Source organism: Tuber melanosporum (assembly GCF_000151645.1).
Source record: "Tuber melanosporum whole genome shotgun sequence assembly, scaffold_19, strain Mel28".
In the NCBI taxonomy this organism is placed as follows: Eukaryota; Fungi; Ascomycota; class Pezizomycetes; order Pezizales; family Tuberaceae; genus Tuber; species Tuber melanosporum.
In genome coordinates this window covers 447,747-474,989 of record NW_003298852.1, presented here as the reverse complement: position 1 = coordinate 474,989, position 27,243 = coordinate 447,747, and the positions used below count along the sequence as shown (strand labels likewise).

At 47.6% G+C, this 27,243-nt stretch overlaps 4 protein-coding genes, besides 2 other annotated features; 2 read left to right on the top strand and 2 right to left on the bottom strand.

Annotated features, from left to right (window-relative positions):
- Positions 1-406: 406 nt before the first annotated feature.
- GSTUM_00005358001 (uncharacterized protein) lies at positions 407-1,064 on the top strand (the record flags this gene model as incomplete). XM_002837440.2 has 2 exons in its annotated part: positions 407-692; positions 758-1,064. 2 exons carry the CDS (start codon positions 407-409, stop codon positions 1,039-1,041), a joined length of 570 nt encoding a protein of 189 aa, XP_002837486.1. The 3' UTR covers positions 1,042-1,064.
- A 73-nt stretch (positions 1,065-1,137) lies between these two features.
- Positions 1,138-1,143: a sequence feature (Short protein (GSTUM_00005357001, CAZ81676.1) was converted to a misc_feature.).
- A 55-nt stretch (positions 1,144-1,198) lies between these two features.
- Positions 1,199-1,249: a sequence feature (Short protein (GSTUM_00005357001, CAZ81676.1) was converted to a misc_feature.).
- A 309-nt stretch (positions 1,250-1,558) lies between these two features.
- On the bottom strand, positions 1,559-5,482 carry GSTUM_00005356001 (uncharacterized protein; the record flags this gene model as incomplete). XM_002837438.2 has 13 exons in its annotated part: positions 5,070-5,482; positions 4,822-4,944; positions 4,467-4,758; positions 4,326-4,346; positions 4,130-4,247; positions 3,817-4,073; positions 3,499-3,636; positions 3,435-3,446; positions 3,245-3,367; positions 3,159-3,185; positions 2,877-3,104; positions 1,965-2,777; positions 1,559-1,924 (listed from the first exon to the last, which is right to left on the bottom strand). Exons 1-13 carry the CDS (start codon positions 5,288-5,290, stop codon positions 1,559-1,561), a joined length of 2,739 nt encoding a protein of 912 aa, XP_002837484.1. The 5' UTR covers positions 5,291-5,482.
- A 1,392-nt stretch (positions 5,483-6,874) lies between these two features.
- Positions 6,875-8,193, bottom strand: GSTUM_00005355001 (mitochondrial 54S ribosomal protein MRPL1). XM_002837437.2 has 2 exons: positions 7,623-8,193; positions 6,875-7,551 (listed from the first exon to the last, which is right to left on the bottom strand). The coding sequence occupies exons 1-2, from the start codon at positions 7,875-7,877 to the stop codon at positions 7,135-7,137; spliced, it is 672 nt and encodes a 223-aa protein (XP_002837483.1). The 5' UTR covers positions 7,878-8,193; the 3' UTR covers positions 6,875-7,134.
- Positions 8,194-8,690: 497 nt separating this feature from the next.
- GSTUM_00005354001 (uncharacterized protein) lies at positions 8,691-24,446 on the top strand. XM_002837436.2 has 17 exons: positions 8,691-9,421; positions 9,478-9,644; positions 9,701-10,005; positions 10,414-10,596; positions 10,681-11,093; positions 11,178-11,895; positions 11,977-12,273; positions 12,346-12,612; positions 12,665-12,973; positions 13,172-13,228; positions 13,388-15,286; positions 15,557-17,030; positions 17,081-17,503; positions 17,692-17,834; positions 17,895-21,827; positions 21,900-22,931; positions 22,988-24,446. Exons 1-17 carry the CDS (start codon positions 8,742-8,744, stop codon positions 24,266-24,268), a joined length of 13,581 nt encoding a protein of 4,526 aa, XP_002837482.1. The 5' UTR covers positions 8,691-8,741; the 3' UTR covers positions 24,269-24,446.
- Positions 24,447-27,243: the final 2,797 nt, after the last annotated feature.

Genomic DNA, 27,243 nt, shown 5'->3' with positions numbered 1-27,243 from the left:
GTGGGATATTATAGGGTGGGACTGAGTTCCTTTTGAAAGGGGGGGATTTGGGTCCGGGATTTATTGCAAAAGCGCTCGGGTGCTTGCACTTGTATATTCGTCATGGGTTAGGCTATGCTGTGCTCGTACGAAATCCAGTATCATACCTCCTTGGGAGAAGTACGGAACTACAGATAGTCTAGTCTAGTCTACTCGAGTAGCTGCCTGCCTGTGTGCACTTTCCCCCCCCCCTCTGCAAAAGAGAAACACCGGTTCTAGAAATCACACTTGTCTCCTCACATTTGGGGATCAGGAGATCCTCCGCACTTCCTCCGCCCAAGCCTATTGATACTCAAGTTGAGTATATATATCTGCCACCCCTCCCTTCCTCTCACGCTGCTCAAACGGCCAAAGCCAAAAAGCCAAAATGATGGAACCCACAAAAATCTCCGTCTCCTCAAACTACTTCCGCGCAATTAGCACGCAGGCAGACCTGCACGAGCGCCTGCAAAAGTACATGACACGAGACCTTCAAGAACTGGAGACGCGATGGGTCCGGAGCGTCAACGCCATCGGTGACAAGATGCTGGCAGGCGCGCACGTGGAAGAGGACTTGGTCGCGCTCTCGCAGATCGTGTGGGACGGATTGAAGCTTGCGCTGCGCGTCGTGGGGTTGCTGACTAGGCTTGGCGGGGAGATTTTCGGGGATGGTCGTATGTTCCCACTCAGCTTGCGCTTCCGGGGATTTGTGCTAATGGTGACTGGGGGATGGGGGTAGAGAAGTGGGAATTGGTTTATGTACCGCCCTTCTTCGTCGAGAATACTGTTTTCTGCGGGAGGAGGACTGGGGTTAAGTTTGATTTGCCAATGTTACAGCATGGCGGATACGTTATCTATCCCACGAACGCTAGGAGGGTGGCTGGCGGGCGGCAGGGAGGGAAGGGCGGCCTAGAGGCTTTCTACGCCGAGTTTTTGTCTCTGTTGGATTGGATTGAGGGGCAGAGAAAGTGTAGAGAGATTGGATTGATCAGGGAGGAGTTGGCAGCTAGGATGGCCGCTTAATTTATGATATGCGTTTACGTTTACCTCTTGGTTGTTGGGGAGCAGGCTTGTTTGCTCGCTCACGAGTGATTGCTAGTGATGCCCTGAACCTCTTGAATGGAGGTAATAATGGTGATCACAATGTTATAATGAAATCTGCTAACCCGATACTTCACAGCACCTCACGCCCATCTCCATAAATTCCGTCATCAAACTGCATTACGCGTGAAGTATATAATATATAACATGAATACACACAAATCGCAATTGCAGCATGAAAATAATCGGTATCGTTCATTAATTAAGCCCTCTAGTCTAAGAGCACTAGCACCAAATATTAAATATCATACCAACCGTCATTCTTCGTTGGCAAGAAATCACAAAAGGAAAATGCGAACCATGAAGCCAAAAGGACCCAAGCAAGTGCAAATAACCCCTCAAATTTTTTTTTTTTGATCTCATGTGAAAAAAACGATGTAAAGAAAAATAAAGAAGAGGATTCATAGATCATATTGATGGCTCTCAGAAGGGAAAACTTTCAAATCATTTCATCACCTTTAACTGGCGATCGCTTCTCCACAGTAGTGCTTCGAGATATACCCGCAGAACTAGTTCGGGTCATAGTCTTTGCCATAGTGAAGAACCCTTGTCGGAGACTCAGTGAGGCGTCCTTCTTGACTCTGTCGGATTCGCGGTTGTTGAACAATCCGTACTTTCGCTTGATGAACTTCCATGCCTCAACCCCACAGACGAAGACGGGAATTGCGCCAAAGGAGAGTGCCCATTCCCAAGTAATACCTTTGTGCTTGAAGACACCGGTGTTGAGACCAGGGATATAGACAACGGGGAAAACTGAGACTGCGCCGATAACAACAGCATAGAACAAGAACTTGTTTCGGTAAACCTATTACGAGTTAGCGTATAATGTTTTAAGATGGAAAGACTTTGGGAGTACTCGCGTCTCTAAAGAATGGAAACCTATGTTCGGCCTGATAGGGATCAAATCTAAACATGCTTCGTCGGATGCTCTTGAATTCCCACGCTGAGATCAAGATTAACCATGTCAACTGCGCAAAGACAGCAGCTCTAGCCCTGAAAACAAGGTCACACTCGGAAGAGTATCTGGAGTTGCAGTTGACACCAAGATTTCCGGTTCCGACTCCATAGACGATAATGACGAAAGTACAGAGCGAGCAAGTTCCCATAATGGTACCATATACAACCATATCCACTAGAATCTGCTTGGTAAAGACACCGACTTTGGTATCGTGGGGAGGGCGTCTCATGATATCCGAAGTAGCTTTTTCCAAACCCAACCCGAAAGCAGGGAAGGAACTCGTAAGCATGTTGATCCAGAGGATTTCCAAAGGCGCGAGTGGGAACACTGAGAAGTTATCTCGATCTCTAAATGCAAGACCAATGATCAAAAGTATGACTTCTCCGACATTGGAAACCAAGAGATGAAGGATAAACTTCTGAATGTTGTCAAACATTCTTCTACCCTCTTCGACAGCGTTGACGATACTCTCAAAGTTGTCATCGGTGAGCACAATATCAGATGCCGATTTCGCAACATCTGAGCCTGCAAGACCCATAGCGATTCCAACATCAGCTCTTTTAAGACTTGGGGAATCATTGACACCATCTCCCGTCATCGCTGCATATCGGCCACGGCGGTGAAGAGCATCAATCATTCGAACCTTGGTATTTGGCGCACATCGGGCAATAACGAATGGCAGAGCCGGGAGTTGATCAACCTCTTCGTTGGTCAAGGCATCAAACTCTGCTGCTGTCTTTACCATGCTCTGCGCAACATCCGCAGGAAGTGATCCGAAATCAGCGGGGATGATTCCAACTTCACGGGCAATGGCCCGGGCGGTGCTTGGATGGTCCCCAGTCAACATATGAACCTGGATGCCGGCGTTTGTGCACTTTCTAACGGCATCCTTGGTCTCAAGTCGAGGTGGGTCATACAGCCCAGCAAGACCCATCAACGTGAGGTTTTGCTCAACTTCGTTACGAGGAAATCCGTTCCAATCTGCTGGTGGCCTATCAATGGCACGGCGAGCAATGGCTAGGACACGCTAAGCCCCAAGATTAGCTATCATAGATTCCCAAACTTCCGCTATAGAGCTTACTAAACCCTGGTCGGCGAGGACCGTCATCTGCCTAGTGATCTCTTGTTTCACTTCTTCGGTCATGGGCGCCTGCTTATCTCCAAAACCAACAAATGTGCAAAGATCAATAATTCTCTCAACAGCACCTTTTGCAAAGATAAAATATCGCCCGTTGTTGGGTTCCTGAAATATGACAGACATTCTCTTGACGTCGCTGTCGAATGGGTATTCTTGAAGTGCCTTCCAGCCATCTGCAGCAAGTTTCTTTTTCCCGTAGTTGAAGCGGTAGCAAAAGACTTGAAGAGCAATCTAAATAGCTGTCAACGGAAACCCATCCATAAAGACGGTGGAAAGCTCCTACCTCAGTTGGATCACCAGTGGCTTGCCACCGTTTCTTAGTATTATCGAATCTAACAGTCGCTAAATTGCAAAGAGCGGATGAGTGAAGGAATGCTTCCAATTCCGGAACAATCTCTGGGAGAACACCATCCTCGAAATCCTTTTCATCCGGAGTGTCTTCAGGATCAACTCTCTTGCGCCCTCTCGGTTCGGCTTCATCCGCAAATTTAAGTGCCAATGCGGAGCGGGATTGATCGAGGGCTTCCTGTTGGCGCTCGAAATTACTGTTGGCGTCGCTGGGCTCAGATGTGATTGCTGGTGCTTCTCCAAAGCGGATGACACCTGAAGTGGGATTTGCGGCTTCTTCGGTTCGATCGACCGTGTACATACCTAAACCGGGGATCCAGGCTTTGCGGGTAATCATCTTTCCTTGGGTGAGAGTTCCAGTCTTATCGGAGCAAATGTTGCTCACACCTCCCAACGCCTCAAGTGCATCAAGTTTGCGCACGATAACTTTGCGTTTAACCATAGTCTTCATGCCAACAGCCATTGTGATCGTCAAGACGGCAATCAAGGATTCTGGGATAATAGCAATACCTGAAAGTCATATTAGGAACTCAGTATCACAAGGTGGGACAAATCGAAAACAATACCGAGCGAGATTGCGTAAATGACAACCTCATGAGGAATCCTGAATTTGTTTGCTGCAAATACAATAATTGCCAGAACAACAGCGCAAAGCAAGAGGTAGTATGCCAGTTTTGCAAGCTTCTTCTGGAGGGGAGTTCCAACAGTAAGTCCAAGCAATTTTCCAATAGCATCCCAAGTCTTCAGAGTTGCCCCCTTCACAGGTTGGAAATTTCCGTGCTTCTTTCGAGACATTGACCTGCTTGGCTTCTTAGTCTTACCCTTCAAAGTTTCGGCAATAGCACCAATTTCGGTAGCCATTCCAGTACCAGTCACGATGCCACGGGCGCGGCCTTTTGCAACAGTGGACGAAGAGAAAGCCATGTTTGTTCGATCGCCAACACCAACCTCACCTTCAATTGGGGGTTCGGGTTCCTTGGGGACAGGAAGAGATTCTCCCGTGAGGAGAGCTTCGTCTGTCTCAAAATTCATCGCTTCGAAAAGTCTCAAATCGGCGGGGACAACGTCTCCAGTCTTAAGCTCAACAATATCACCAGGCACGACCGTAATACTAGCAACATGATCGAGGTTTCCATCTCGCAAAACCGCGGCGGTGGGACTAGAGAGACTTCGTAGAGAATCCATAGTTTTCTCGCTAAACGAACGGAATTGAGTGTTAGCTCTGCCGGTCGACGGTGGTGGGGAAGGGAGCAACTACGCTCTGTATTCCTGGAAAAAGCCGATGGTGACATTCAGAAAGATAACGGCAGTAATAACGCCACCCTCAATCCAATCTTTGACTCCATAGGACAGAGCCATGGCAATGATAAGTACCCTAATTCTTTGGTTAGTGTATGCCAGCATTAGGATTAAAGGAGGTTTGTTTAAGACATACAGAATCCTAAGACACGTTAGCTGTCAAACCCAAGTCAAACAATAGACAATATCAGAGCACAAGACACTCACATGGCATTGCTGATCTGTTTGATTAATACCTTCCACACTGGAATTCCTTCGCCCCCTTCAAGCTTATTTTCGCCATACTGGTCGAGGCCCTGTTTGGCCTGGGAGGGGGAAAGCCCTGTTTCAAGGTTTGTCCCGAGCTCTTGGGCAAGCTCATCAGCGGAGAGCTGGTAAGGTGGCCGGGAGAATGAGGGCCCCCGAGGGCCAGATTTCTTTGGGGCCATAGCTGGTAGTCTACAAGGTTTGTAGGGTTGGTGGTGGAAAGAGAGGAAAGAAGAGAGAGGCGGGGGGGACGGAAGCGTATTTATACATGAAAAGGTTCAGAATAAGCAAGCCCAGAACTGGCTCCAAAGCAGCTCGCCTACCCCCATGGTAGACTATATCATATAAACCCACAGGCCCAGGTTCCCCCCACCAGGCAAGTTTTTTTAGTCAACTCAAACCGACACCATCGAGGAAAAAGATAGAGGTTAAGACTCATACCAGTGAAAAGTGAAAATTGATAAAACCTTCAGGATGTCAGCCTATACCAACTAAGTTACTCATAACCGCCGATATCAAGGATATTCGCCCCCCCCCAGAGCCATTCTACCGATCCAGAAGCACTTCCAAGAGTTCCAAGAACTCCCAAGCCAAAGCTCCAAGAGAAATGATGCAAGTCCCACAAAAAAAAAATGCTGTGAGGTGGGTTCACACCTTGGCAATTGGTTCTGAAGGGCAGATTCGTAGCTAATGGCGTTCAACTCTCGTACTTTTTTCCTTATCAAAGGTCTTGGATTCTATCTCGGCCGGGAGCTCTTGGAGGGGGGATGGATAGTTTATGGGTAGGGATATCATGGGTGTACTATATTAAGAGTCTAATAGGCTAGGAAAGGTCTGCCTCGCCTGTAGGTCCGCACGAAGTCAACAAAAGAACGCTTCTTTACCGTGGGGCACAATGTGATATACTCTACGAGTAGTAGCATGTAAAAAAACGAAGTTAGTATGTAAAAGGGTTTAGAGAGCTCTTGTTGGGGTTAGATTAAATTGCATCATGGTGCCATAGTCTTCCCCCTCTCCTATTATTGCCTTTCTGCGTATTGCTCTTAGAGCTGGATGTCAACACTGTGCCAGTAGCCCAATCTCGTCTGATAGCTCTGATCTCTCGGGATGTCGGCAGGATCCTCTCAATAAGAACCGGGAGGGAGGGAGGGATATCGTGAAAAGGGGGCAAAAAAGGAAAAAGCCTCCCGACGTCAAATGTGGCTCTCAACATCAGATTCTCGGGGGGGTTCCCGGCAAAGCACTCACGTATTGTATCCGGGCCTCTCTCTCTCTCGAAGGGTAAATTGATATCCAATCCGAACGATGAGATCCACAACGGGAATATCCGTTTCCGGTAGTGATTGGGGATCAAATGACGCCTAGAACTTCCTTGTTCAACGGAATTTCTGGGCACGCTTCTCGGCATTCCTGGGCGTTCATGGGTATTTCTAGGCATTCCTGGGCATTTGGCTTGGCCTTAATTGATAAATCCCGAAAGAAAACAACTTTCCCCCAGGGATTCGTACTCCTAGATACTCACCGGGTATGACAACTGTGATTCTCCTTGCTTCAAGTGCTACTTCTTTGAGCAAGAATCACTGGTTAGTGGGGAGGGTAGTATCGATTGTTATCCTATCATGTTGTTGAGGTAACGGATTGAGCGGTAATGTGTAATGTGGACAAAGGCCTAGATATGCATGCTGCCCTGTATCAGAAAAACTTCACAACATCGGCAGTATATCAGCGCAAGCCAAGCATATATATAGCGATAGGTTGATTACTCTTCGGACTCCGAGCATGGTTCTTCGCTCCGAGTTCCTGGGGCTCCTCACACAAAAAAAATAAAACGAAATTCTGGTGAGAAAGGGATTCTAAAAGATGGGGATGTCTACCTTTGTGTTATCATGCCCGCGACGATTAGCTGTATTATACATGCATTGAGCTTCCGCATCGAACCCCTTACAATTACACAAGGGATGTTTATCTGGCCAAAGGAAGAAAAGAGACAATGTTTTAAATTTTTCTGGTCGATAGGGACTGCTTATTACTCGCTTTCCGGGGCCCCCCTCGTCGCCTCTGGCTTGATCCAACCATTCAAAGAAAACCCGCTGGAGTGCGTTGAGCTCAAAACTACTTCATGGATGGTTTTCGTGACATTATCCAGTGCAGCTATATCCCTCCTTAGATGGCTCAGGAAAGTCTTGATGTTCTCGGCAAGTTGTGCTTCGGTGAATCTAAGTTGGCCAATCGGCAATCGAACCACGGCCAACCTCTCTTTGTAGTCGGATTTTCCAACGAGATCTCTAATGGCGGCGCCAGTATTCTTTACAACTGTGCCAAACTTGACGGATGGCATGAGACCCTTAGGACCGAGTACTTTCGCTAGCTTCGTAGCCAAGAGAGCCCCGTAGGAATCCTCATGAGCAATGCAGAGTTCAAAATCCAAGTTCCCTCTCCGGATCTAGAGACCGACTGTCAGCGCGAAAGCTTAGCACGACCAAGCTAAGGACGGGAAAGGGTGTCTCCACCAACCCGCTCAAAGACTGCATCAGTCCCGACGATAGCAGCACCAGCCTGCCGTGCAGCCTCGGCTTGCTCCCCCTCTGCGATCACGCAAACCCTCTTATCAGTCTTAACAGGAGTGGGTAGTCGTATCCTGTTCCGGATAATCGGGGACGACTTTGGTGTCCTGAGTCGGACAGCGAGATCGTACTTGACACTGATAGGGTCCCGTCCAACTTCCATTGCTCGAATGTATCGCATGGCCTCCGTGAGACTGAATTGCATGGCACCCTTCAAGTCGTGTTGAATGAAATCACCTCCTCCCTTCTTTTTCTTCGCTTTCTTGTCATCCTTCTTCCCCTTCTTCCCCGCTCCCTTAGAGCTCGCCGCATATGTCCGGCAGAAATTAAGGACCGGTTTTCTCGGACTAGTCTTCGACACTGAAGTCAGGGCTCGCAGCCTTGGGTACATTCTGCAGATTTTCGGTGCCTTAGTGTGGGGTATCTGGGCGACAATTTCCTGATCCTCGTGCGATTCGAGCGTTGAGGTGGGGTCGGAGGGGCGTAGGCAGAATTGGAGTTTGAAGCTCGAAGTTGAAGTTCTTCATGGGTTAGGGTTATGTACCCCCTGACAGTTGTCAGAGGATTTCACGGTCAAACAAGCAACGAGCCGATATTATTTAACTTTACGTAAGCGAGAATTGCGAGAACCTTACCCGTACTTGAGTACTTTTGGTAGGTTTAAGATCCTCTAGAGTTGGAATTGTGTGAGCATTTCTGGTTTGTGAGACATCACTTATGGCAAATCAGGGCTTAGAATACTTAACCAGATCGGCCAAAACCAGACGTCAGATCCGTCTGGAAATATTGTAGACTATCATACTTCGTAAAGTTCGGTGACAAAGTGATCGTTGCCAAGCTAGCCAAGCAACATTCAGTACCCTTGCCCCTTGGTTATGCGCTTGGTGCTGGTGGTACAACCGTACAAGTACCATACAGGTTTAGAGCCGCAAAGCATATCGGTCTATATAGGCCAAGCCATTTTTTCTTTCCTCTGGGAAATCAACTCCTAGGCAAACGCTGCGGACGAATTCTCACTCACCAAAGGTGCTTTTCCCTCGCTTTCGCGGCAACACAGTGCTGAGTGAAAATGGATTGCTCAAAATTCGACCGAAGATTCCTATCATCGCCGCTAATATCATCTCTTCCGCCGGACACAATTTCGATTATTTCCACCTCAACCCAGGCTGATAATAGCCTCTACCTTGATACCCTCTCCAAGATTGCAGTTAATTCCAATTTCACTTCGTTAATACTTACTTGCTATGAACCAATATTTGCCGACCTTGCAGCAAGATGGCGGGGGTTTGCTACGGTGGAACAACTTGCGGCGGGGTTTGCAAGAGTACTCCCGGTAATGCCGTTCCTGGCGGACATTGCTGAAGAGTTTCTACTGCGCTCTAGCCCAGGAGGAACTACCCCCGAATTTCTGACCATGATGAAGCGTTTGTCGGATGAATTGCATCTAGAGGAGCTATTGACGGTGGGCCATGGCGGAAAATTACTTGATATGTTGCTGTCGCTTCATCGTTTGCTGTGCTTCAGAAGGGAGGCTTTTCTGGGGCTCGTTAACGTGGATGTTTTGTTTGGGCTTATGAGGCATGAATGCCTACCGATTCGGTATCTCTCGGTTAGAATATTGTCGATATATTTGAAGGCTGCGGATCGCGCACAGGAGTTAATGTTTTTCAATTTCGGAGTTGGAGGTATTGCGCAAGAGAAGGTACTTGGACTATGGGAAGGTAAAGAGATAGACTATGGATTTTTAATGTAAGGAGTGTTCTCACGACTGTTTCGGGGGATTTTACTGATACTTGCTGTCCTAGGCTGCTGGAAGGCGAAAGGCTAGAGAAATTATCAGCGGATTTAAAGACAGCAAGACTTAGAAACAGCCAACTAGAAATGAGCACGGGGCATCCCCGAGTGATTAATTCTAGTGACCTATCGCCATTGACGGCTGATCTGTGTGGGGTCTTAGTTCCTAGGCTTCGAGGTATGGTGCGCTATTGTATGAGGGGGGGGTGCCTAGTTCGCTCACAAATATCTTAGGACTTCCTTCGCAATCCTCGAGTGTCGTCGACACGCACACTACTCGGAAGAACATTAGCTCAATTGCCCAAGCGCTCCGCTCTCCACGATCTGTGCTTATCACTGGGCAATCTGGCTCTGGAAAAACGTACTTTGTTCACCAGATTGCGCAAGTTCTTAATATAGATGACATGATTTCGATACATCTTGGGGACCAGACGGATGCGAAGCTTTTAATTGGAGCCTATACCACTACGGATGCCCCAGGCAACTTTGAATGGAGAGCGGGGGTTTTGACAACTGCTGTGAGGGAGGGTAGATGGGTTGTTGTAGAGGATATTGATCAAGCGCCAAAAGACGTTTTGGGTGTATTACTCCCGTTAATGGAACGGGGCGAACTCATCATCCCTTCAAGAGGAGAGACGATCACGGCGGCTCGTGGTTTCAAACTAATTGCTACTATCAGAACTGCACCGTCAACAGGACCAGATACGGTTGTTATGAGCAGTCTTGGAAGTCAGCTCTGGGAGAGGGTAGATGTGGAGATGCCTTCTGGGGAGGAATTGAACACCATAATAGATTCACGATTTCCCTTGCTGGCGGGAATTTCACCAACTTTGATGGATGTCTATCATGCAGTTCAGAAAACGTACACAGAATCGTCTTTTTTTGCCATCAGTAAAACAAGCCTTGGGAGGTCAATATCTCCTCGCGACTTGATGAAATGGTGCAAGAGAGTTCATGCCCTTTACATCTCAGCCGGCGTTGCCACAAGCCATGAGCCACTATCGGACGGAGTATTCAATGAGATATTCATGGAAGCAGTTGATTGTTTTGCTGGAAGTTTGCAAACCAAGGAGGCCCGAACTCTAATTGTTAGGAGAGTTGCGAGTAATATACATATACCTTCACAGCGTGTCGATCTATTCCTTGAAGGAGGTCATATTCCTGGATACAGCGACTCTGAACGAACATTAGTAGTTGGGAGAGCAAGGCTCAAGAAACGAAAAATGGAGCCAGCTGGACTAAAGCGACGCAGGGTTTACGCTCAGACAAGGCCATTTGCGACTACAAATCATGCAATGCGACTATTGGAGCAAATTTGTGTGGCAATTAGACTTGCGGAGCCTGTCTTATTGGTGGGAGAAACCGGTACTGGAAAGACGACGGTTGTGCAGCAATTGGCAGATATGATGCGGTTCAATCTTACAGTCATAAACTTGTCCCAGCAAACCGAGAGTGCCGATCTCCTTGGCGGGTTCAAGCCTGTCGACATGAAATCATTGGCTCTGCCGCTAAAGGAGAGATTCGATGGTTTGTTTGAGAAGACCTTTTCCTTGAAGAGGAATAAGCGCTTTCTAGATGCCTTGAATAAATTTTGGTCAAGGCAGCAATGGAACCGAGTTATAACATTGTGGAGCGAAGCTGTGAAAATGGCTGACCAGTTCTTTGCTACGCCCAAAGCAAGTGAGCCCGAAGATAAGCCCGCCAGGAAGAGAAAGTTGGACGACACGGATAGACCAGTTCTCCAAGCGGAGTGGACTGGTTTCGCAAACGATTTATCAAATCTCGAGAAACACAACTTGCAATTAGTCAAAAGCTTTGCCTTTTCCTTTGTGGAGGGGAGCTTGGTGAAGGCTGCTAGAAACGGTGACTGGGTGCTTTTGGACGAGATAAATCTGGCAGCTGCAGATACCCTAGAGAGCATAGCTGATCTGCTCAAAGACGGCGGCGGTGGTTCTATACTTCTGAGTGAGAAAGGCGATGTGGAGAGAGTAAAAGCACACCCAGATTTCAGGATATTTGCGTGTATGAACCCGGCCACGGATGTGGGAAAACGTGACTTGCCCCCTGGGTTGAGAAACAGATTCACTGAGCTATACGTCGCCAGTCCGGATCAAGAACTGAGTAATCTTCTCGCTATCATTAGGGAGTATCTCGGAAATCTGGCGGTTGGGGACGACGCGGTGGTCGCTGATATCGCGAATGTTTATATGGAAGCCAAGCGCTTGTCGGGGGAACAGCGGCTGGTCGATGGTGCGAACCATCGCCCAAACTATAGTATACGGACTTTGACAAGGACCTTGAGTTATGTTTTCGAGATTGCTCCAGTATATGGCTTGAGGCGGAGTTTATATGAAGGGTTCTGCATGAGCTTCTTGACACTGCTTGACCAGACATCAGAGAGTATACTATTACCGGTTATTGAGAAATATGTTCTAGGTAAACAAAAGAACGTGCGAAGTCTGATTTCCCAGATTCCTCGACGTCCGGGGGCGGACTATGTCCTGTTTGAGCACTATTGGATGCACAAGGGAGCATACCCAATTGAGGAGCAACCATATTATATTATACCTCCGTCTGTTCGGCGGAACATGCTTAATCTGGTTCGAGCTACTGCGACAAAACGGTTCCCCGTACTTATCCAAGGGCCGACGAGCAGTGGGAAAACAAGTATGATTGAATATCTTGCGAAGAAGACAGGGCAGAAGTTTGTACGAATCAATAACCACGAACATACCGACCTTCAAGAATATCTTGGAAGTTATATTTCGGATGATGATGGGCAACTAAGATTCCAAGAGGGGATACTTGTCAAAGCTTTGAGAGAGGGCTATTGGATCGTACTTGACGAGCTAAATCTTGCACCTACGGATGTACTCGAGGCTTTGAATAGGTTGTTGGATGACAACAGAGAACTTTTGATTCCGGAAACACAGGAAGTAGTGAGGCCGCATAAAGACTTCATGCTCTACGCAACCCAGAACCCGCCTGGGCTCTATGGAGGGAGGAAGGTGTTATCTAGGGCTTTTCGGAATAGGTTCTTAGAGCTACATTTTGATGATATTCCCGAAGACGAACTGAGAATTATTCTAGAGGGAAGATGCCAGATACCGCCCAGTCGATGTAAGGTGATTGTGGATGTCTATAAGGTAATTCCAGTGGTTATGGGTGGTTTACTGAATTCTACTAACCTTTGGATAGGAACTCTCATTGATTCGTCAGACAGCTAGACTTTTCGAACAGAAAAACAGTTTCGCTACTCTTAGAGATCTCTTTAGGTGGGCTAGCCGTCAAGCAGCCCGTGGTGACCAGAGTTATCAGAGTTTGGCCAATGATGGGTACATGCTGTTGGCAGAGCGAGTTCGTGATGAAAAGGAGAAGCTCGCTGTGAAGGAGACCATTGAGAGGGTCATGCGCGTTAAAATCGACAATTCATCTTTATATTCGCCCGAATCCACACCAGAATATCACTATTACATGGATAAACTCTCCGGAACGAGCGGCGACGTTGTTTGGACAAAAGCAATGCATCGGCTCTACGCACTCGTTGCAACGGCTCTACGTAATAACGAACCTGTTCTTCTCGTTGGCGAGACTGGGTGTGGGAAGACGACAGTGTGTCAAATGCTGGCAGACGCCTTGGGAAAATCATTGTTTGCTGTCAATGCTCACCAAAATACTGAGACCGGTGACATTATTGGTGCTCAGCGACCAATTCGGAATCGGCAGGCTTATCAGAGCCAGCTTACTGAGGACCTATTAGCTGTTCTTAGGGAACATTCGTCTACTGAGATTACTGATAGTGACTTGACTGTACTGCTGAGGGCTTATGATTCGTTGGGGCAGGACATCGCTGCGAGAATACCCGATGATGCCCGAGCCCGAATTCAAACTAATCGCAAACGGGCAAAAGCATTATTTGAGTGGGCCGACGGAAGCCTTATCCAAGCTATGAAATCTGGCCAGTTCTTTTTACTTGATGAGATATCGTTAGCCGATGATTCCGTATTGGAGAGATTGAACAGTGTCTTGGAACCTGCACGGGGTATCCTACTCGCAGAGAAAGGAGCAAAGGAATCAGAAGTTACAGCTGCAGATGGGTTTCAGTTCATGGCTACTATGAACCCCGGCGGTGACTATGGCAAGAAGGAGCTTTCCCCGGCATTACGGAATCGGTTTACGGAAATCTGGGTACCGTCGATGTCCGATCCGGAAGACATCTTGCAGATTGTACAGGCCAAAATTGCACCGTTCGCATCAAAGTACGCTAGAACCGTCGTAGAGTTTGCGCAGCGATTTTCTAAAACTTCTAGCTCTACTTTATCCCCAGTGATCTCCATTCGAGATGTATTAGCTTGGGTCAAATTCATCAATTCCAGCCCGCCCGAGAACCCTGCTTTTGGGTTGCTTCATGGGGCAGCACTCGTGTTTATTGATGGTATGGGAGCAAACCCCTCTGGGGGCTTGTCAATTGCCTCCGAAGATCTGGAAAAGGAGAAGCAACGGTGTATCTCTGAATTGTCAGACCTTTGCGGTGAGGACTTGTCCCAAATATACTATCAACCGATTACTACTAGCGCGGGTGATGAGGTGGTCCAGCTTGGAGCGTTCTCCCTGCAAAAGAATAAGGACGCCGCGGTAGATATTTCTGAATCATTCAATATGACCGCACCAACAACAACGAAGAATGCTATGAGAGTGGTCAGAGCAATGCAATTGCGGAAACCTGTATTACTGGAAGGTAGCCCGGGTGTCGGTAAAACAAGTCTGATATCGGCCCTTGCAGAGGCTAGTGGAAATTCCCTTACAAGAATCAATTTGTCGGAGCAAACTGACCTAATGGATCTTTTCGGTTCGGATGTTCCGGTTGAAGGTGGCCAGAGCGGGGAATTTGCCTGGCGAGATGCTCCGTTCCTTCGAGCGATGCAAGCCGGAAATTGGGTACTACTAGATGAAATGAATCTGGCGTCGCAGTCAGTGTTGGAGGGTCTCAACGCCTGTTTGGACCACCGCGGGGAGACATACATCTCAGAGCTCGATCGTACCTTCAGACGACATCCTAACTTTGCAGTTTTTGCTGCACAGAATCCACACCAACAAGGTGGAGGACGGAAGGGACTTCCCGCATCTTTTGTCAATCGGTTTACAGTTGTTTATATCGACACCCTTGGCCCCGAAGATTTACAACTCATCGCTAGCCAGTTGAATCCATCGGTCCACCCTAAATATGTTTCGAAAGTAATCGAGTTTATGGTTCTTCTAGATCGTGAGGTGTCTCAGAAGAGGAGTTTCGGAAGTCTTGGAGGCCCCTGGGAATTCAACCTGCGAGATACCCTGCGTTGGCTTGGGCTGTTATCGTCACCTGCCCGGTTCGTGGCCGCTAGCAAACCTGAAGAGTTTCTAGGTATCATCAAACATCGATTTCGGACTACGAAGGACAGAGAGAGGGTCGACGCGCTGTTTGGCCAGGTTTTCGGATCCGAACCTGGTAGGAGACATCTCTATTATCAACTATCCAAGGAGTATCTACAAGTCGGTCACGCGTTTCTCAGCCGTCGGAGCAATCTATGTTTTATATCCCCTCGGGACCTCGCAATTTTAAAGCAGAACTTGCCTGTTATGGAGACAATTATGACCGCAATTACGCAGGAGACCCCGTGCATATTGGTTGGGCCCTCCGGCGTTGGTAAGAGTAGTCTATTAAGGCTTCTAGCAAGTATTGCTGGTGTTGAGCTTGATGAGATCGCAATCAACAGTGATATTGATGCGACAGATGTTGTTGGTGGCTTCGAACAAGTAGACGTTACTAGGAAAATTTCCAAGGTTTTTAATCAATTCGATCATTACTTGAAGGATTTGGGAGTAAGATATTTCTGTGGGGGTGAATACCCGGGCCCTCTTCAGATGGCGCTCGGGCTTTGCGAGCGTATCAAGTTTTCAAATGCTGGACTTGGGATTGATTCACTACAGCGCCTTGTTGAGGAACTCAGGTCGCTTGAAGAGGAGCACGCATTCGGAATTTTTTACCCATTCATTGATAGTTTCGAGGAAGTAGTTGCCGAAGCCCGCGAAACTACAAATGCTAGGTTTGAGTGGGTTGACGGGATGTTAATCGATGCCGTTGAGAAAGGAAGGTGGCTGGTCCTAGATAATGCGAACCTATGCAGTCCAAGTGTAATGGATAGGCTAAACTCGCTCCTTGAACCGAATGGATGTCTCATAGTCAACGAGCATAACGGCAAGGATGGCAGACCAAAAATGGTATATCCCAGTCCGGGTTTCCGGCTCTTCCTAACAATGAACCCCGACCACGGCGAACTCTCACGGGCTATGAGGAATCGTGGGATAGAGGTTTTCCTGAGTCCACTTCCGATGGAGGAGGGTGCCGAAGAAGATGATAGAGAACGGAAGGAGCTTGCTAAATATTCCCCTTCGACAGAGTCCTCAATGGGAATCTATCAGATCATGGGTAAATTTCTCGGAAATAATATCGATACATCGGTATTCAAGAATCTTGTTTATATCGCTCTTGACCACATGCCCGGGGAAAAGGCGGAGACCGATATGGCATTATTGACTAGATGGAGAGATCATATAAGATCATCATCTGCTGACCTGAGGGCGCAGCGGATGGAAATTTTACAGGACGCAGTAAGCATTTACGTAAATTTGTATAAATGGACCTGGGCACTTCGAGAAGATCGTAAAGAGCACCTCGCGAAACTGCTGCCAACTAGTTATGAATTCAAGGGAGCGCAGGTGAGTGAGATAATTAATCTAAGCGGTGAAGGGCTCGAGCTGGAAGCGGATATTGACAAATATCTTAAACAGCCTATAAATTTACTGCGCAACACGCCTCTAATTTTTCTTGGGATCAAGGCCTCCACCCGACAAGCAGGCCATTCGCAGGGAATGCTTGAATGGACCATCTACATGCGAATCTACGACTGCATGAGAGGGATACTCGAAATCGAGCAAGTAGAGGAGGCAATCATTCAGAGAGCGATGGCGGCAACACTAGAAGGGTTGAAAGGCATGAGTTTTTTGGAGATATCGGCGTCGAAAAATAAATTACCTGTGTCAATCTCTAAAGCCAATCTCGACCTACCGGTATTCGAGTTCTTGTCGACTGTCCGGGAAGAACTATACAACTGGGCTGATACCTGGGCGCGTGGTCCCCCGTTTCTTGGGGGAATGCACGAGGATAAGCAATTGCAGAATTCGCTTTTACCTATTCTGGAGCTTCTGCAGTTATGGCATGATATTGTTGGCTTGGGTAGTGCTCCAGGGAATAAATTGAATGGGAGTGTGCTCCACGTATATGTAGAATTACTTGAGGAATGGGCTAAGTTCTCTGGAGATAGTCTTCCTCGTACTCTGATGCAGCCAATTCGGCAAGCGTTAGATGGATTCCGGGCTCCTTTCCAACTTAAAACTGGGTTCTCTATGGAGTTGGTGTGGAACGAGATGCGTCCATCTGTACCTGCTTCGTTGATTGCTTGGACGGCGTATAATAGATTGAAGGAAATTGCCGATCGGTTTGATATTGTGACGTTGAGATTTAAAGGTTTTTCCACCCCCCAAGCTTGTCAATTAGGCCGCTGACTCTTCGAATAGGCTCCCTTGAGGTGGTCGTTTCCCTGAAGAGATCACTTATCACGGCACTCACCGATGTCTTGACGTTCTCAGATGCAGATAATATCTGGGAGTTGATTCAAGGGCTTGAGGCAGAAATTGCCCAACTTGAAAAATCGCAAGCGCTAACCGAACCTGAGCAACTTGGGTCGGTTTTCAGGGCCGCGTTTGATTATCTATTTCAGTTCAGAGCTCTCCGGGTAGCCGTGTTTCCGAACGAAGCGAAGGTAGGAATTGGTTATATAATTTCAATCATCGGTTTGCTGATCGATCCTTACAGATTGACAGTGATATGCTCGCTATTGCACATTTCTCTAGTAGACCTACATCTAGACTTCTTGGCTACCAGGCCCCAAGCATTAGACTCCGTGAGTTCCATTAAGAGATGCGTTTGTGGGAGGTTTTGTTGACCATTATTTTCAGGTACATCTTACGAGCAAGTCCTTGAGGATATATACCAACTCGTGAATTCAAATGTTGGCGGTTCATGTGGTCTCGTAGAGGCTCGATTTATACCCGAAATATTGGGGTCTAGGTTTGTGCATCGTTGGCTTGATATTTGATTCATACTGACTTGGATAATAGTCATCAAGTGAGACAATCGGCGATCGGTCAGACGAGCAAGCTCAATATCGATCTGAAAACATTTTTGAAGCATTTGTTTTTGAATATTCGCGATATCACTAGTGATAGGACGCTCCAATTGACACAACTCCTGGTTGCTAAGATTTATAAAGTATTTTTTTTTTACTCTGAGGGTAGCTTGCTGGAGATTGGAAACTAATTGTCTTCACAGATTATTACTCTGCATAGGGAATTTTATGACGGAGAGATGTATGCACAGATTACGAATTCATTCGGTATTATCAATCAAGCTCTATTTGGAGAAACAAAGGGGCTATCGAGGATGCCCGGTCTCCCGCTTTTGCCAACATCAAACGATAAATTCAAGACAGTGGTTGACACCCACTTTACACCTGCAATCGGCGCTCTTTGTTCGGATTTGTCTCAATTCGGATCTGTTACTTTGGAGAACCTGGGATCCGCTTGGACCCACTATGCCTTAGGGTGTCTAAAACTATATGTCCCCAATTGCGCCTTCGATCCAGCCATGAAGTTGAAGGTGAGACGAGAGAGATACCTGCGCCAAAAGGGCGATATAACTGCTAGGATTGAGGCGGAAATATTTTTTGAATCCAGGTTTACCGGTCAAACAAATGAGTTTCAACTGCAATATCTGCGGAATCAAATTGAAGGACTTGGCGGGGAGCCTTCAAGCTCGTTCATGGAACGACCGGAGGAATCGGAAATGGCTCAGTTACAAGGGGATTTCTCTACCTTACTCAAGGCTATTGTCGAGAGTAATCCTCACGAGCGACTTCTTTCGTCTATCTTGAAGCGCGGTCATGAAGGCCGTGCCGAGGAAAAGTTGTTCCAGAGGAATTTGTCTCAGATAGCTGAGAGACTAAGGAGGAACCACACTGCTTATAAAGATTTGGTAGATCCGGTGCTCGGGTTCTTATACTCTCTGAAGCTTGGGTTGGATCTTGCTGCTATTGAGACAGAGAAATCGGGGCATGCCGAGTCGCTTCTTATTCCGGATTTCATAGGGGATATAACTTTTGATCATTTTGCTAGCGGCGATAACCGGGATGATGCTCAGCTGCTCTTGTTATGGAAGTTTGCGACCCGTAGGGCTATTGAAGGATTCGAAGGATTGGGTAGAAAATCTCACGAGATCATCAACAGAATTTTGCTTTACTTCCTCGATAATTGGAAGGCCAAGATGGCAGAAGAGCAAGAAAAGGCCGTTGCAGATGCAAGTCTTTACCGATACCAGGGCGAAGGAGAGGACCACGACGAACGGGAACTGAAGGCAATGTTTCCGGACTATGAGCAAGAAGTTGAAAAGGCAGAGAAACCAGCTGCCGACCATCGCTCTTTAGCAGTTAAGCTTGCAAAATGCCATTCTGCTCTTTACCTTTCGAGGGATAATTCAGGGTGTGACTTACCCTCCCTCATTCATCGTGGTATCAGTACTTTTATGAAGAGCCTACGCAGAACGGATAGCTTTTCCGCTTCTCAAACAGAACTGGAGGCTTTCATACCGGCCGTTGTGCTTTCCCTCAGTGAAGCGTCTAAATGGATCGATGGGCGCGAAGAGAAGCCTAGTTCTAAGACATATGACTTCTATACCGACAAGAATCTGGAGCAAGCTCAGAGACTAGTTGACATGATTGAGAAATGCCGGACTTGTCTGCAAGTTTTGAATGGCACTTGGCCTGAAAATATCACTCTTCAAGATGCCTTGGAAACATGTCAGGAGATACTTAACTTCCCAAACGACTCACCAGTCGCAAAGCTCCTTCCTAAGGTCGAGAGGTTGCACGAGTCATTAAACGAATGGCAAAGTGTTGCTAGCAGCCAGTATTCTGCCGCAGAACATTACGACGCCTTAACTCAACTAATTATAAGCTGGAGGCATCTGGAATTAACCACCTGGCCGCGCCTTTTCGACATTGAGGATGAGAAGTGCGAGATTGATGCAGACTCTTGGTGGTTCTATATTTTCGAAAGTGTGATCGCCAACCCGACTCGCCTTTCTGGGGCAGGGGAGACCTTGGATAATCGTATGTTCCAACTTGTCTCTACACTTGCTGTTTTCATAACTTCCTCATCTATCGGTCAGTTTCCCGGTAGGCTTCATCTTTTGCAGGCGTTCGAGCAGCATCTTCTACACCTATCCGAGGAAAATCCGGAGATGTTGTCTATACAGAAGGGACTAAAAAACCTTATCACATACTACTCGCAGTACGTGCCCATAGCTGAGGACTTCCTGATGAAGCAGAGGAAGACGCTTGAGAAGCAGGTTTCAGAGGTAGTCCTACTAGCTAGTTGGAAAGCTACGAATGTCATTGCTTTGAGAGATAGTGCAAAGCGATCGCATCATAAGCTCTATAAGGTTGTCAAGAAGTATCGGGAGACACTCGCTCAACCTGTGCAGCCTTTGATCGAAGGTGGCATGCCTTCCGTGGAGGATAGAGCTATCATTAGCATACCGGTGGTTCTTCCCCAATTAGATATCAACATTGAACTAGTCAAAGAGAGCTACGAGAAACGGGTGCAAACATGGGATAGCAGACCTATCCGTCTTGCTGATCTTGCTGCAACTGTACGAACGATGCAGCGAGTATCTCAGTCGGGAATTGTCGACGTCACAAGCTGGCTAAACAACTTCTCGACATCAATCGTCTCGATAATGAAAGAACTCCAAGCCGAGACTCCCAGAACACTCACGGAGACCAACAGGCATGAAGTGAAGCATTTGAAGACGAGAAAACGAAAAGCATTCACGGATGCATTGAAAGAGCTTCGACAAATGGGATTGAAGTCGAATCTTAGCAGCTCTCAATTACAGAAGCAATCTACCCTTGAGGCAGTTCTCACAGCTGCTGAGACAATTCATACCGGTAATGACAGGAATGAGTCTTATCACCTCCTTCGAGTTTTGGAGCTCTTACCGAAGATTCGGGGGTATGCGGTAAAGCCGAGTCTGGACTTGACGGGTCCAGAGGTCACGAGGAGTGTGGGGTATATTGAGAATATGTTTTCAATGATCCTGGAGCAGTGGGATATAGTTTCCTCCTCACTTAGGGATCTTAAGAGAGTGCAGAAGGTCATAGAGAGGTACAGGACATTATCGAACTTGGAGATGGAGCATCCGGATCTCTATGGAAACAGCAGCATTGCACCCGAGGAGTATGTCAATATTTGGAGGAAGATTCTGTGGCTTCCAGAGACTATTGGATTGGCTACTGAACTGCTGTGTATTCACGAAGATTTCAGTGGGGTCAAGTTTGAGGATGCCAAAATTTACTTTGAGAAGTCTCGCGAAGTCGCTACGGATCTGAACACTAGCTTTAGGAAAGAGCTCGCTATCTATGATGGAATCTGGGAGCACTCGACTATGATATTGATGGACCGGGCCCTGGAAGCATTGCGTGGAATGAGCTCAGAGGCAGAGAATCTCAGACAGGAACAACCAGAGATCGCTTATGCAATCCACCTTATTACGTCTTTGCTTTCTCGAGAATGCCAACCAAAAGCGCCCGCAAAAGCAGATTCTTCAGTGTCACTGCAAATAATTGACGCTTCATTACAAGGTCTTTGCGATCTAGTGCTTGTCAGCCTGCAAAAACTGAGGGACTCACGGACGTTTTGCCCAACATCACCGCAGCAAACCGGCTGGCTTGCCCAATTCCAATCTGCGTCCGCATCTAGCGTGAGGTCTCTACACATGGGTGATATCACTCGCAAGGCAACAGAGACTCTAGCTTTGGTTGCAAGACTCCAGCCATTCGATACAGCTACCTCACAGGCCGCACGCACGCTATTCGCAGCCTATTACCCGATCGTACAGGAGTACACTAACATCTGTCAAGAGACACTTCAGGAGGTACTAGGTCACTACCACGTTACTTCTAAGACCGCTTATATCCTTTGCAAGTCTGCCACTACGCTCTTGACAAAAGGCTTCTGCATGCCAGAGGAGAAGGGGCAGGGCGAAGAAGCTGGCGGCGCGAATGGTCTTGAGAACGGAACCGGACTCGGAGAAGGTGAAGGTGCGGATGACATCAGCAAGGACATCGAAGCCGATGAAGACCTTTCTGAACTCGCTCAAGAGAAAAACGAAGAGCGAGAAAAAGAAATTGAGAACGAGGAAGATGCAGTGGATATTGAAGGCGAGATGGAAGGCGAGATGGGGGATATGCCGAGCAAAGGAGAAGACAGTGATGGGGAGGGCACCGGCGACGAAAAGGAGGATGATATGGATGAAGGAACTGGCGACGTCGATGATCTTGATCCCACCGCTATCGACGAAAAGCTGTGGGACGGGAAGGGAGATGATAACGCTAAAGAAAAAGAAGGGGGTGAAACGAAAGGCGGCGAGAATAGAGGTGGAGATATCGAGGCGAAGAAAGAGAACAACGAAAACCAGCAGGGCCCAGAGGGCAAGGAAATGGAGCCCGAGATTGGAGACGCGAGCGATGGTGGAGGAGAGGGAGCGGATGAAGAGGACGAGGTTCGACCAGAGACAACTGAAGGAATGGACCCACATGTTCCTGAAGTTGATACACTTGACTTACCAGAAGATCTTGAACTCGATAGTGATGAGAAAGGAGGTGAAGATGACGATCTAAATATGGAAGACCTCTCAGATGTTGTCGATGAGGAAGAACCTATGCAAAAAGACGAAGGGAAAGATAGGGAGAAAGAGGGTTTTCCTGAGTTGGATTCCTCGACAAAAGACCCCAACGCCGGCGAGCCCGAAGATGCAAAGGACGAGAATGACATTGAAGGGGGGCAGACTGAAGAAAACGGAGAGGCCGACGGAGAAGAGATGGACCAAGGCCAAGATACCCTCCAAGAAGAGGAACAAAACTCTCTACTCCAAACCCAGGAAGAGCAGAAGTCAGGGGAAGCCGATAAAACTGCACCTAGAAAAGCTCAGGCACATGATGGCGGCGCCGGCCAGCAAGATAGCAACGAGCAGAGTTCAGCTCAGCAGCAATCGGGCGAGGAGGCAAAGCAAGACGAACCGCTAGAAATTAATGGCCCCGACGCGGATCAAGAGCAGGGTCAGAAATTAGGTCAAGCCTTAGCACAAGACGCGAATCCTCAGAATGACAGCCAAGTCCCCAAAGACGATCATTTCAAGGAAGTACAAGAATCTCTCCGTAAAGTTGGTGACGTGCTGGAGAAATGGTACCGTAGTCGCCAAGAGATTTTAGATGCTCAGAAGGATGCAGAGCGACCCCAAGTTGTCAATATGGTAAGAGTGGAAAACTGGAATTTTGATCGCTTCCGGTTATTAACCATTCATGTTAGGAACTTGACGATCCGGAATTCGAGCATTTGCCCGATGAGGAAACCGCCACCGACACACAGGCTCTTGGCGCAGCTACTGAAGAGCAATCCCACCCGCTTGACGATTCGATGGCGATTGATTCGGGTACTACACGGCCACAGGAAACCTTTGAGGATGAGGAATCAAGGCCGGGGGGGGATGATGCTATGGATGAAGAGATGAAGGATTCTGAGGACACAGGTGTTGATAGTCCAGAATCCGCGGAAGAATGCTCTGTCGGTGCAATCATTGGGAGATCATTGGAACCAAAATCTAGGCAGCAAATATTCACTCAGGAAGACGCTGGATTTGATTTGGACACTGAAGACATAGGTATGGCTGACGGAGAGCTACAAGGGGGTGATTCTCCACCGCCGCGACTTGTGGATGGTCGTTCGTGGGAAGAGTCGCGAGAGTTGTGGCAGAAGCACGAACAGTCAACGCAGGATCTATCGATGGGTCTGTGCGAGCAACTCCGACTCATTCTCGAACCTACTCTAGCTACCAAGATGAGAGGAGATTTCCGAACCGGCAAGCGACTGAACATGAAGCGTATCATCCCATACATTGCAAGTCAGTACAAGAAGGACAAAATCTGGATGCGCCGTACAAAGCCCAGCAAACGTCAATACCAGGTAATGATAGCAGTCGATGACTCAAAGTCTATGGCGGAGTCCAACTCTATCAACTTAGCCTTCAAAACCGTGACTCTAGTCGCAAAAGCCCTCTCCCAACTCGAAGTTGGCCAGATCTCCATCGTCAGCTTTGGCGAAACAACCCGTCTAATCCACCCCTTCGGCCAGCCCTTCACCTCCGAATCCGGCGTAAAGATCTTCCAAAGTTTCACTTTTAACCAAACAAAGACAAACGTGAAAACCCTCGTCGAGAAGTCCCTCTCCATATTTGAGTCTGCGCGCACAAACTCCAACGCTGGGCTCTGGCAATTGGAAATTATCGTCTCCGACGGCGTATGCGAGGACCATGACGCCCTCCGCCGACTAGCGCGCAAAGCCCAAGAGGAGAAAATTATGATCGTGTTCGTTATCGTGGACTCCGTGCGCGAGTCGAGCATTTTCACGCTCGAGGGAGTGAAGTTCGAGAAGGATGAGAGCGGCGGTATGGCGTTGAAGATGTATAAGTATTTGGATTCTTTTCCGTTCAGGTTTTACCTTGTCGTCAGCGATATTAAGGAGTTGCCCGGAGTGCTAGCGTTGGCCTTGAGGCAGTGGCTGGCGGAGATTGTAGATGCTACGGTTGCGTAGATTTGGGAGTATGTATAGTTGGGGATTTCGTTTTCTCCCGCATTATTACTGCTACTCACGATATTGTGACAGCGGTAGTGTTTCATAGTGTCGAGGTTTTATTTTCGCTTTGTAGGGCATTGTCAGTAATTAGTTTGTCTCCGTAAAACGAAATCGAGTAAATTTAATATTTTCAGAACATTATGAGGAAGACTACTCATATTGTTGCATTGACTAACAAGGTACTAATATATTATGGCATGAATGAACCTACTCATGTCAAGTCACTCGGGGAGTCACTCGGGGGGTGTGCGAATAAGAAATACTGTAGGCTTATTATCACTGCAGCTAACATGATCATCAGATAAAAATAAAAAAGATAATATCTATTGCCCTTTCTCGGACCGTAATAACAGTGCCGCTTCTTTCCAAGAGATTATTTCAAGATCTCAAATAAAACATTATTTCGTGAAACAATCCGCAACGAATACCCTCCTTGATTCCCTTCCTTTAACACCATTTTTACATACACTGTATCGGCTCTCCAACAGCTTACGAGCCGGGCCACCCCTTTGGCAATTTTTGATGATTTCCACGACCTTAAGAATACTGTTGGGAGTTGGTCTGTGTAAAACTGCGTTGTTTCTGAATGCACCTGGTAGGTTGTGGAAGCTGCGGGAGTCCACTAGATCGTTCGGGGAGGTGGAGAGTGTCTCTGAAGCTATAGTGATTTACACAGAAAAGGTCACCCAGACACGCCCTTCCTCTGTTGTGACGAGAGCGTGGGCGGGAACGGGAACATGCGTGAAACGGGTAAGGATACATTTGGTGATCCATGGGAGGATCAGGACGCTTTTACTATGTTTGATATATCATACGCTCCAGTCTGTACAGTTCGTTAGTCACGCCCAGAGCAAGTTGCAAGTATGGCTTTCTTTCAAGCGGTAAACACTAATGTCACTTTCCGGTGGGTAAGCGACACGATAATTGCTTTCCCTAGTGGAAGCAATATTTTTATTCTCATAGTGAATAGAATTATCACTTATGTGGTGGTGCACAATGATTCCATTCATCTGGCTGAAAATCCCTAGTACCTCATGCAATCTAAACTGAATTGACTATTCTTTCTGGATCTGCAAATGTATCCCTTACTCTTGAATGTGAGATTAGAGGACACTACGAGCGGGGATGGTGGCGTAAATGGTGATAGTTATTCCCGAGGAGAGCGTAATACGAATTTGGTACTTGAAATTATCTTAGGAGGATCATCTTCCCAGTTCCTTTCTCCTTCTTTCCCTCCCTTGACAATTCAAGTTTATTATTCTCCAATTCCTTTTCTCCGCATTATTTCCCGTGACGCACCTCACGACTAGAACACTTGATGCTTACGGCGCTATATTCGAAAACTTTCCCTCAACCAAATCATTGGCACCTCGCACATTCACCCACTCAACATGTTCCTCCCTTCCATTAGGCTAACCGATATTTTCTTCCACTCCACCAAGCTCCACAACAACACCAACATCACCACATACAAGTTCCCCGCCATTGAACATTCGTCGTCTAACCGTCTTGATTAAAAAGACCCCCACCTATCACAGCCGATTCAAGTGATCGAATTCCAAATGCCATCTGCGGACCAACCGCGTAACCCCCAGATCAGGGACTTGATCAACAAACGTCATCACCTCCAAAATTTATTCTTCGACCTCCTAGAGGAGAGGAAAATTCGTCTCGCGGCGGCCGAAGTGGTTGAGGAGGACACCGAGATCACAGAGCAAACCCGCGAGCGGCGTCTTGCCATGATTGATGCCGAGAGGATAGCCATCCAGGACGAGATGTACGGGCACAGGGACGAACTTGAGAGTATCGATGATACCCTGAGAGCCATGGGCTATCGCGTCGAGCCCTTCCAACAAATCATTGACAGGCTCTACCGGGAGGATCACCCACGCCCATCTCCAAGATGGTGAGAGGGGGGAGGGGCAGTGAAAAGTGGATCTTCTAGAATCTCGAGGGGGGACGCGGAGGATTTTCTAGATTGTTTGAGGGATACTCTCTACCGGGGGCGATTGGTGCTTTTTATGGGTAAATTAAAAATTCAATTCACATGATATGCTTTCTCTCTGGTGATCCTGTAACCAGCTTTGAATCGCTGTGAACCTCCTTTGAATGGATTTAAACCGTGAACTATTTTATATAAGATATACAATGGATTCAAGCTCCCATTCACTCACACAGGAGGGAGCCTTCCACCATACTAGTCTCCGTAAACCTATCGCAGCGGTTATGGAAGATTGCGGCTAAAACTTGTCTCCTTTCCCGCCTCAAGCCTCTATTCTTCATCACCTCTCCTCCATAGCGAGTGGTCCAAATTGTGCCGGGGCGACAGACAATCCACTAATACACTTGTTGTCCTCCTTTCGTAAAAAAATCGTTACTCAAAAGTTACATTTCCCCGATTTGTAGATTCTAGTGTTGGCTGGAAGGTTCATATACGCAACGCGAACTAAAAGTGGTAAAGTATCATATGTCATCTCATAAGTCTACAGTATCTACCGGCGAGCAGTATCACAACCCATCATTCGGAGAGGGGGGGACAAACCTTTAGGAAACTCAAGATACCACCCGCCACACGCACAGCCCTCAAGCCCCCCAATACCCCCGGTATCATAACATGCCAAAGACCTTTCTACGCACTCACAGCGCGCGCACCCACCCTCACGGAAGACACATAAACCACGAACTCAATAACCACCCCCACTACCACAGCCACGAAAATCCCCTCCCTCCACCAGTCAAATAAGCACGCACCACAGCAACGATGTCTACAACCTCTAGAATCCCCGTGCCCCCCGAATCTCCACCACCCCTCGCCAGCGAGACCAGCGAGGCCAGCGAAGCCCCCACCTTGCCGGACACCAACCCCCCAACCACACGCAAGGAAGCCATCTATGGCAGATTGAACGTTCTCCGAACGACTGCCTGTCGCCTAG

Excerpts from the sequence above, each read along its gene's own strand:
- GSTUM_00005355001 (XM_002837437.2), bottom strand. The coding sequence starts at position 7,877 with ATGCAATTCAGTCTCACGGAGGCCATGCGATACATTCGAGCAATGGAA. Across the intron at positions 7,552-7,622 it reads CTGATGCAGTCTTTGAGCGG|ATCCGGAGAGGGAACTTGGA; the intron begins GTTGGTGGAGAC and ends GTCGGTCTCTAG.
- GSTUM_00005354001 (XM_002837436.2), top strand. The coding sequence starts at position 8,742 with ATGGATTGCTCAAAATTCGACCGAAGATTCCTATCATCGCCGCTAATA. Across the intron at positions 10,597-10,680 it reads TACATATACCTTCACAGCGT|AAACGAAAAATGGAGCCAGC; the intron begins GTCGATCTATTC and ends GCAAGGCTCAAG. Across the intron at positions 15,287-15,556 it reads TTACTAGGAAAATTTCCAAG|TGGGTTGACGGGATGTTAAT; the intron begins GTTTTTAATCAA and ends GCTAGGTTTGAG.